Genomic DNA, 9,109 nt, shown 5'->3' with positions numbered 1-9,109 from the left:
CTTCAATACATGCGGCCGGTCCGCCACCGGAGGCGGCGGAGACTTCAGCAACTACCAGACCGGCGTCAACAATCCGACGAGCCGCTTCACTTCCTACTCTGACAGCAGCATCCGGTCTCAGACCTTCAAGACATACTCGCACGAGGCCAATGCAGGGCCCGGTCAATCCTTCACCAGCTACGGCAAACACGGAAATGGCGCGGCGAACGAGTTCTCCTCGTATGCCGTCTCGTCCAACGTTGTCGGGTCGGGTTTCTCGAACTACGCCGAACACGGAAACGGAGCCAACGACACCTTCACCAGCTACGGCAGCGATGGCAATGTCCCGCAGAACAACTTCAGGAACTACGGCGCCGCCGGGAATGCCGGCGTCGAGGCCTTCTCGAACTACAGAGACACGGCGAACGTCGGCGACGACTCGTTCTCCTCGTACGCGAAGAACTCCAACGCCGAGAAAGTCAATTTCGTAAACTACGGAAAAACCTTCAATCCCGGGTCAGATACTTTCAGCGGCTACGGCAAAGGAGCAGAGAGCCAGAAGGTCGCCTTTAAGTCCTATGGCGTCAACACCACTTTCAAGGATTACGCCAAAACCGGCGTGGAATTCGCCAGATACAATCAGACCATGCCCATCTCCTCCGCCGGAGATGGCAAATCCGTAAATAGGTGGGTGGAGGCGGGAAAGTTCTTCAGGGAGGCGAAACTCAAGGAAGGGACCGTGATTACGATGCCGGACATCAGGGATAAAATGCCCAAAAGGTCGTTCTTACCCCGGAGCATAATCTCTAAATTACCCTTCTCGATCTTGAAGATCGCCGACATCAAACGGATTTTCCGCGTCAGCGACAACTCGACCATGGAGGGCATAATTTCGGACGCGCTCAGCGACTGTGAGAGGCCTCCGACCGCAGGCGAGACGAAACGCTGCGTCGGATCGGCAGAGGACATGATCGATTTCGCCACATCGGTGCTCGGCCGCAACATCGTCCTCCGCACGACGGAGAACGTAGCTGGATCAAAGCAGAAGATGATGATCGGAAAAGTCAGAGCAATCAACGGTGGAGAAGTGACCAAATCAGTGTCGTGTCACCAGAGTCTATATCCGTATCTACTGTATTACTGCCACTCGGTTCCCAAGGTTCGGGTCTACGAATCGGATCTTCTCGATCCAGAAAGCAAAGCCAAGATCAATCATGGTGTCGCCATCTGTCACATCGACACATCAGCATGGGGTCCGAGTCACGGAGCGTTTGTGGCACTGGGGTCGCGGCCGGGACAGATCGAAGTCTGCCACTGGATATTCGAGAACGACATGACTTGGACCATCGCCGACTAGGCGAAGCTTAACCATGTCGGATCGGCTTCCACTTGGCTTATATCGAGGATTAAATAGAGGGATTATAATATCAATATATCTAGTAACAATAAAAGGCCTGTTAGTGATTGTTGAATGTATTCATATTTTTAGTTTGGGAAAACAATAGATGAGTAAATATTAATGTGTGTATATCCATCAGGTGGTACCAGTAAAGCAAATATTTCATAATTTTTATGCGCCACCGACTAAATAATATCTAATTTTTAAAATAAAATGAAAAAAAAAATCAAAAGGTAAGAGAGGGTCACGAGGTGGTTGGCTGTTGGATGGGGCAGCGAACACACACACACACACTACGAGAACTGAAACACAACATGATCTAAGCCATTATTAACCATGAGTTTCTTCTTCGACCAACACACTGTCTGAATTTTTACGAGTTATCTCGATGATGATCAGCAACTCGGATACTATGTCGATGGTGTGATTGCGGTTAGCAAATTCCTCTGATGATAGATGGCAAATGAAAATCCTGATATACTGATGAAATATAAAAAAAAGAGACATAGCTAGCTACGAGCCAGACATGATGAGTCCTACGGTCGGGTTTACCGGTTCCAATTACAAAGTCTTGGCTAGTTGAGTCCTCCGAGATAGCATCTTGGCCACGAATCCCGTCCCCTGAGCTGACCAATCCCCGTTCCTAGATGCCCAAGCCGAAAGGGAAGGTGATCTGCAGGAACGCCATATCGATCTCCATCATGCCATGCGACTGGAGGAAACCCCATCGGAAAAGGGTCTCTCCAGATCGGAGGAACCCTACCAAAAGGCGGCCTGATTCTCCCAGGCACTCTATTGTAACCCCTCCAGCGTTTTTCCCAAAAAGCAGCAAACTTTGCCTTCCAGCTAACCGCATACTCTTCTCTGTTTACAAGATCTCCACACTCTTCTAAACATTTCTGCTTCCACAGATTATTGTCCTTAGCCACAAACCGCATTTCCGAACACACACAGGCCACTCTGGCGATATCAGCCCCATGAAGTGACTCAAGTATCTTGAACTTTAGCTCAGTAGGGAGGCGCATCAAGCAAGGAGGAAGCTCCAAGCCAGCCATATCGCAAAGACCGATCAACAATGGCATAGCAACACCATCCTTTACCATCCTCCAAAACTCAAAAACCTCACTGTAAATTCTCGAAGAGCCTTCTTTGTTAGATTTCAAAGTTTCCATGACCAAATCTATCGTCGGGACAAGCCTACGGCGATCGAGATACACCCTATGCGAACTTGTCCCCCCTAGGGAACCATAAACTACAAGCATGGGACCTATGCTCTGAAACTTCAAGCTTACGGTTTCATTCTTATTAGGATCGCTACGGGTAATAAGCTCGGGTAGAGTATAAATGAGTGATATCGAATTCGCAGTCTCCTTCGAAAAACTAAACTTTTCAGCACGAACACCTGATTCAGGATCCAAAAGCAAGAATCCAGATTCTAACATCACCGCATGAACAGCCATAACCATGATCATCGATTCACTCGTATCCGTACATTCCTCCAACACTACCTTTTTCAAGAAAAACGGCTCGCTTAACCTTTTCGCATCAGCATAACCCACGCGGTAAAACTCAACATCCATAGGCTCTGGCCCTTCCATACCCGAAACCGCGATCGGCTCTTCTCCGCCGAAATTCAGATCGCTTTTCGTTTGCTTTTGAACATCCATATTCAGATGATGGTTTTCTGGAACGCCACCGAGCTCTACAGATCCGTTGCCCGTCGAATTGCTTTCAATCTCCCGGACCGTTTCAAACTCTTGAACTAGGGTTTTCTGATCTCCCAAATTTTCTGACGAATCTTCAAGATCACAAACTGGGTTCTGCTGCGCCTCCGACGATGAAGTTATGCCCAGAGACGATGCATTAAAAGCAGATGGTTCGAGAAAGTAGTATATGAGGTCACTGGATGTCAAGCCAAGGGATCGGATCGTATCCTCTGAAGGCGCGACAAACTCGTCCTTACGATTGAGCGATATGCGAACGGAGGAAGGAGACGATGGATTGATCCTTCGCCGGAGATCGTCGAGAGTGAATTTCGCGTTAACCTAACGCTAACCGACAAGTCCACTTGTATTCGGTTGGTTTGAAACATGGGCCATAAACAGGCCCATGTAGGCCCAACATATAGGCTCTTCGTTTCGTTTCCCATATATAACTAAAGCAAGTAAAAATACTTGGTTATGTTATTCTGAACCCATTGGGCTTATGTAAGGCCCATAAAAAATTATCGATGGATTGGATCGGGTCCAAGCCCGACCCGAATCTAAAACCTCACGTTATCGTGCCGAAGTTGAAGAGTCGTTTCCGAGAGAGAGAAATCATGGCGGCCAACGGCGCGAGAAGAACCCTACAGTTCGCGTCATCGTCCGCGAAAACCCTTCTCGGTCGTTCTTCGGTGGCGCGCTTCGCTTCGAATGACTTGAAATTTGCTGGAGTTTCTGTTTCTGAGTGTTCATCTGCTTCTTCTCGCTTCTCGCTTCGCAGGTTCACTTCCTCCAGGTTAGCTGCCAAACCCTAGCCGTGTGTATCCGAATATACATTTCTTAGTCGATTCTTGAAGCATTACTTAATTCTGTACTCACTGATTTCCGCGGTTATAGGTCTTCAAGTCTGATCCGATTATGAATAGTTACAATAAATATCGAGTTCCGGAGAATTCCCATATCAGTTGATGTCATCTCCATTGTTTCCAGTTGATTTTGTTTTCCTGTCATCTTCACTGTTAGGAGAATGATTTTGTGTAATGGCTGTTTTTAGGGTTCCTGTGGAGTTGGGAGGAGTGTTGTCAGTGATGCCGTTGCATAGTGTTACTGCCTCAGCTTTGTTCACTTCGTTGTTATCTCTGAGCAATCAAAACTGGGGCTGTCTGTCTGAAGGTATGCTTTCTTTCTTCTATATGTTCCTGCTCTTAAATCTGCATTGCCGAGTTTTGTTTTGTCTTCCAATTCTGATATTTGTCGAAAACGTCCAAGGGGCGAGACAATGTTAACATGATTTTGCTTATCTTTAAGCTACCTACTTGTCTAATGCTCTCTTAATAGCAAGTGGCCTCTTCAGCTAGATGCTAAATGCTATGTGGGTAGTGCGTATCCGTGATTACTTGATCGAGTTGTGTAGAACTTTGTCGGTGATTCCATTTTTAAGAAGCAGAAAGCATTTAGATGTGTTCAAAATTTACATTTTTCCTTGTGTATGTTATTATATATGTAAGACTTCTATTGAAGCTATTTCTCTCTTTTTTTTTGTTTTCTTTCTGTTACATTGTCAGAATCTCTGCTATGTTCTCGTGTTTAGGCAATATCATGCAGCGGCTAATGTAGACTGTCTCGGGCATTTGCAGGTTTCGCAACACCGCTATAACATGGCCCTATGAATCGCATTTCCTTGCAAGAGTCCAAGAAACCGAAATTGGTTTTCATTCATGTCAGCATTACTTTCCTGTGTTTCTCCCTTCCAATTTTGTTGGAGTTGGAAGAGATTTTGGTGCTGAAATCATATAATTGGATGTTTTGTTGTGTTTATTTGGATGTTTTGTATTTGAAGGCTGTTTAGCTCTTTGCTCGGGAAATAAATTTACCCATCTGTGGTGAACAAATTATGTTAGGCCCTCTCTTGGGAAAATTCAATTTATGGCTGATTCTCTATCTATTCGATTCAAATCTTTGGACAACAGAAGTTTGCTCTTAACAGAAACTCTTTTTGTGACATTCTACTTGCCTGCTTGGTCGTAAAAAGACAAATACTGATTAAATTTGAGTTAAACTCCTGCTTCACATTTTGAGATATATTTACTTTAATGGATAATTTAAGTAATTAAAACGCTAGTTAAACCCACATAAACATGTACGCAATCCGGTTAGCTATCATAAAAAAAAACTCGGTTGTTCAATTCATTACCGGACGAGGAAGATGATCTACCTACCTACTGTCAATATTTCCTAAAGGACCTAACTTTGAGGCGTGACTGAAATCCTAATATGCTAAAAACGACGCCATTTCATTCAATGTCGGAGCAACTACAAATAAAAAATGGGTGAGAAACTACCAAACCAAATGATCCTACGGATATTATTAGTATTATATTCAAAAGACATAAGACCCACCAGAAAAATTCGACCGTTGCCCGCAACGTTCCGCAAAAGAGCCCCGTTTCTTTAAAAGATCCGATTTCTTTTATAATCTCACCACAACCGCAGCAACCCATCAACGAAACTAAAAGGCTCTTCTTGATCATTACCCATTTCTTGAATCTCTGAATTTCTCCTCTGAATCTCAAATTCGGCAGCAATGGCGGCTCTGGCGGCGGGGGTTCTGCAGAATCTTCTCGACGGGATGAAAACAGGGGTCAAACCGACAGGCGAGCACCGGAGCTCTCTACTGCAAGTAACGGACATCGTCCCGGTTGATCTCGACGAGAAGAATCTCTTGCCCAGACATGGCTTCTTCATCAAAGTCTCCGATTCTTCTCACTCCATTTACGTCACCCTCCCTTCCGACCAAGATGACGTCGTCCTCAGCAACAAGATGCAGCTGGGTCAGTTCATCTACGTCGACAGGCTCGAGCCAGGTTCCCCTGTTCCCGTCGTCAAAGGTGCCAAGCCCATCCCCGGTCGGCACCCCTTCCTCGGCACGCCGGAGCCGTTGATGGGTCTGAGGGGAAAGGCCGAGAGATCTGGTCAGGAGCCTGGATCAAGGCCCAGAAGAGGGTCTTGGGGCCAAAACGGCGACAGTTCGTCACCGCTAGTTCTGAAACCCGTGCCGTTGGATTTCGACCAATGTACGCCGGCGAAGAAAAGGCCAGCTTCGGCGAGATTCACGGCGTCTCCAATGTCGAGGGGAAGATCTGGCGGCGGTGGCGGCGGAGTGAGGAGTTCCTTCGGAGGCGGGATTTTGACGAAAATGGCGGATCTGAAAGGAGACAGTCCGGCGGCGCTGAGGAAGAGTTGCGTCGTTCCGACAGCTTCGAAATTCCCGAGGAGCAGAAGTGTCTGCGAGACGAAGATCTCCGTTTCTTCTGTTCTAAGTCCCATCAAATCCTCTGTAGGTACATTTTGTTTTTCTTTGCCGTTTTCATCGTAATTAGGACGATACAAGAATTAGAGCATGACATTGCTGAGAAATGGTCGAATCACTCAGATCCTTTGTTCTGTGAATTTCACTTTGGTAAAAGGTACAGAGTCTCTTCAGGACAGAACTAAAACAAAGCTTATTCTCTTTTGGACAGGAAAAGAAAAACACAACACCGCCACCCAGTTTGCGCGGCAGAAGAGCCGCCATTGCTGCAGCTTCCACGGAAGCGAATGGAGAAGCACAGAGACAGGAATCTCTGCACGATAAGCTGGAAAGGTCGGAGAAGAATTCCACCAGTCTGCCTTCAAATCTGCCCGGAAGATTGAGCATACTGAGCAAGGTAATTCGAAATGATTGGTGGGTAACTTGATAGATTCTGGTTAGGCACATCTCGAATTGATTCAACGGTTGTGGCTAATCGGTAGTTGGGTTAAATTTCCAGCTTTTGAAATTCAGTAGTTGCGAGCGTCTTCCATCTAATGGTGTGAGTCTTCTGTTACAGGAAGCCATACAACATCGAGAGGTGGCTCAGAAGCAAGCCCTCCAGGCACTGAGAGAGGCTAACGCCCCCGAATTGATTCAACGGTTGTGGCTAATCGGTAGTTGGGTTAAATTTCCAGCTTTTGAAATTCAGTAGTTGCGAGCGTCTTCCATCTAATGGTGTGAGTCTTCTGTTACAGGAAGCCATACAACATCGAGAGGTGGCTCAGAAGCAAGCCCTCCAGGCACTGAGAGAGGCTACCGCCACTGAAACCATTGTCCGCCATCTCAAGTATCAAACTCAAAAACCGAAAGAACCTTCCTTTTCCACAGTTTGATCTGTTGGTTGAGTTGGATTGTTGGTCTGATATCTGTTCTTGTGCTTTATTGAAAAGGGCACTCGCCAATCTGAGCAAGTCAGCAGAAACCGAAGCCCCTGCGTTATGCTTCGAGCAATTCTTGGAATTGCACAACCAGATAGCTCAAGCGGTGAGCGAGCTGTTGGCTACTGGAAACAAAAACTCTAATTCTGAAAACAATAGGCAAAGGGAAGAAGAGGGGTCGTATTCAATCCTACACGAGATCACTCACAACTCAGTCGATCAGGAGAAAAGATCTGAACTTGCATCATCGAAAAGGCGGGCTGCTCTGAAGCAGCAGAGTTCAGGGAAGGTGTTGAAATCAAACGACGAGAACAAGAACCCAGCTTCTGGTGGTGGGTTAAGTAACACGATAAAATTGGCAAAGGAGATCGAGAACGAAGCTGCAAACTGGTTCATGGAGTTCATTGAAAAGGCTCTTGAGAAGGGAATGAAGAAATCTAAAGGAACTGCAGGAGCAGATACAACGAAGGTTTCACAAGCTCTGATTCTGAAAGTTATCAACTGGGTGGAGGTAGAAGAGTCTGATGGCACCAGACGTCCTATCCATCCAAGAGCATTGCAAATCGCTAGAAAGCTCAGAATCAAATTGAGAAATCCTTAAAATCTGATATGAGATAGAAGCAGTTCACGTGGCTTCTGCTCCTACGACATAGAAGTTTGGTTCTTTCCCTGTCCTATTCATATATTCCACTCCTACACACGATTCACTGTAAAATGTATCAGACAAGGTTTAGTGAAATGGCAATTCAAAGAATAATGAAGTCGAGTTTTACACAGGTTTGCCGAATGTAGAATACAGTTACATACCCAGTATGTTTTGGGTGAATCAGACGACCCAGAACCAAGCCAAGATCGACCCAGCAGCCAAACCCGTAACCAAGAACAGTACGGTTACGATACCTGCAGTCTCGGAGTGTTTCAACTGAACGGATTTCGGAGCAAGAATCATCAGAACACTCGCTAAGTACCCATTAGTGAGTCCCAAGAGGCATGTAAGAAGAGTAACCGGAATCTCTGTCCTTAGAAACCTCGGACCGTGCAAGCAACCCCAGAAGAGCGGGTAAAACAACAGCCTTGCAATGCAACCTCCAACTGCAATTTTCTCGTCCTCGAGCATAATCACTGCCGTCAATGACTTGCCCACCAAGTCAAACACGTTGTAGGCCGCAATGAGCAGAACCGGGTACCAGTCCTTGAGAGATTCTGAATGAACATCCTCAGTGATGAAGCCTGGAAATATTGAAAGGGTCACAATGTAGATGAGAACAATCCCAAAGCCGTAGGATTTTACTCTCACCACAATTTCCCAGAGGGTCTTTCTCCATACGGATCCTGTTAAAGAACCTTTTGCCTGTTTCTCCTCGTTTATAGCCTCGTTCTTGAGTTCATCATAATACTTTATGACAGGAAGTCTGTCTGCTACGTTGTAGAACACAAAACAGATGACCATAACAACAATTCCCACAGCAAAGTAAAGATTTGCGCTTTTCCGTAGCCCATCTGGATCTTGAGGGTATACAGCTTTAGTTAAGATTCTCAGAAATGAAACAAGAACCCCTGCATCAAAAAAAGTTTGGAAATTCATCGTTTGAACCCATGAATTTGTTTGTGATTAGAAGACAAAGGAAAAGGAGTATGTTTGTGAAAAATATCCAGTTATGGGAAATATCTAACGAAAAATTAGAAGCTTGGGGGCAGAGGAATTTTACCGGAGCCTGCGGTTCCGGCGAGGACAGCCTGCATGTACCTCTCCGGTAACTGACCAGCGACGCCGATGAGACCGCCCTGCATAAGAGCG

At 46.1% G+C, this 9,109-nt stretch overlaps 5 protein-coding genes across 6 annotated transcripts in view; 3 read left to right on the top strand and 2 right to left on the bottom strand.

The window, feature by feature from the left end:
• Positions 1-1,546, top strand: part of LOC104824687 (polygalacturonase 1 beta-like protein 3) — a 2,713-nt gene extending 1,167 nt beyond the window's left edge. Inside the window, exon 3 of the mRNA XM_010556801.2 lies at positions 8-1,546. Coding sequence (XP_010555103.1) covers positions 8-1,336 — 1,329 coding nt within the window. The 3' untranslated portion in view covers positions 1,337-1,546. The remainder of the gene's footprint in view (positions 1-7) is intronic.
• Positions 1,547-1,693: 147 nt separating this feature from the next.
• LOC104824678 (F-box protein SKIP22-like) lies at positions 1,694-3,489 on the bottom strand. The gene is made up of 2 exons (XM_010556791.1): positions 3,469-3,489; positions 1,694-3,423 (listed from the first exon to the last, which is right to left on the bottom strand). The coding sequence occupies exons 1-2, from the start codon at positions 3,487-3,489 to the stop codon at positions 1,954-1,956; spliced, it is 1,491 nt and encodes a 496-aa protein (XP_010555093.1). The 3' UTR covers positions 1,694-1,953.
• Positions 3,490-3,672: 183 nt separating this feature from the next.
• On the top strand, positions 3,673-5,022 carry LOC104808972. The gene is made up of 3 exons (XM_010534845.2): positions 3,673-3,877; positions 4,136-4,254; positions 4,719-5,022. Exons 1-3 carry the CDS (start codon positions 3,699-3,701, stop codon positions 4,736-4,738), a joined length of 318 nt encoding a protein of 105 aa, XP_010533147.1. The 5' UTR covers positions 3,673-3,698; the 3' UTR covers positions 4,739-5,022.
• Positions 5,023-5,494: 472 nt separating this feature from the next.
• LOC104808945 lies at positions 5,495-8,083 on the top strand. Its single transcript, XM_010534812.2, has 4 exons — positions 5,495-6,418; positions 6,603-6,788; positions 7,129-7,220; positions 7,324-8,083. The coding sequence occupies exons 1-4, from the start codon at positions 5,666-5,668 to the stop codon at positions 7,910-7,912; spliced, it is 1,620 nt and encodes a 539-aa protein (XP_010533114.1). The 5' UTR covers positions 5,495-5,665; the 3' UTR covers positions 7,913-8,083.
• Positions 7,914-9,109, bottom strand: part of LOC104808960 (equilibrative nucleotide transporter 1-like) — a 1,778-nt gene continuing 582 nt past the window's right edge. Inside the window, exons 2-4 of one of the 2 annotated variants that reach the window (XM_010534831.1) lie at positions 9,021-9,109; positions 8,119-8,868; positions 7,914-8,018 (exon numbers count right to left, since the gene is read on the bottom strand). In XM_010534831.1, the coding sequence (XP_010533133.1) occupies positions 8,138-8,868; positions 9,021-9,109 (820 nt within the window). In that variant the 3' untranslated portion in view covers positions 7,914-8,018; positions 8,119-8,137. Of the gene's footprint in view, positions 8,019-8,050; positions 8,869-9,020 lie in introns of those variants that run through there. The other variant, XM_010534823.1, reaches the window with a different exon arrangement.

Source organism: Tarenaya hassleriana, unplaced genomic scaffold, assembly GCF_000463585.1.
Source record: "Tarenaya hassleriana unplaced genomic scaffold, ASM46358v1 Cleome1, whole genome shotgun sequence".
NCBI lineage: Eukaryota > Viridiplantae > Streptophyta > Magnoliopsida > Brassicales > Cleomaceae > Tarenaya > Tarenaya hassleriana.
Note: the sequence above shows the minus strand (reverse complement) of the source record. Positions and strands in the feature narration are given on the sequence as shown.

Bases quoted from the DNA above. Each gene is read 5' to 3' on its own strand.
- LOC104808945 (XM_010534812.2), top strand. From the start codon at position 5,666: ATGGCGGCTCTGGCGGCGGGGGTTCTGCAGAATCTTCTCGACGGGATG. The intron at 6,419-6,602 runs GTAGGTACATTT...TCTTTTGGACAG, and splicing joins TAAGTCCCATCAAATCCTCT to GAAAAGAAAAACACAACACC. The intron at 6,789-7,128 runs GTAATTCGAAAT...CTTCTGTTACAG, and splicing joins GATTGAGCATACTGAGCAAG to GAAGCCATACAACATCGAGA.
- LOC104808972 (XM_010534845.2), top strand. From the start codon at position 3,699: ATGGCGGCCAACGGCGCGAGAAGAACCCTACAGTTCGCGTCATCGTCC. The intron at 3,878-4,135 runs GTTAGCTGCCAA...GGCTGTTTTTAG, and splicing joins CGCAGGTTCACTTCCTCCAG to GGTTCCTGTGGAGTTGGGAG. The intron at 4,255-4,718 runs GTATGCTTTCTT...GGGCATTTGCAG, and splicing joins CTGGGGCTGTCTGTCTGAAG to GTTTCGCAACACCGCTATAA.
- LOC104824678 (XM_010556791.1), bottom strand. From the start codon at position 3,489: ATGGGCCTGTTTATGGCCCAT. The intron at 3,424-3,468 runs GTTTCAAACCAA...GGTTAGCGTTAG, and splicing joins TGGGCCTGTTTATGGCCCAT to GTTAACGCGAAATTCACTCT.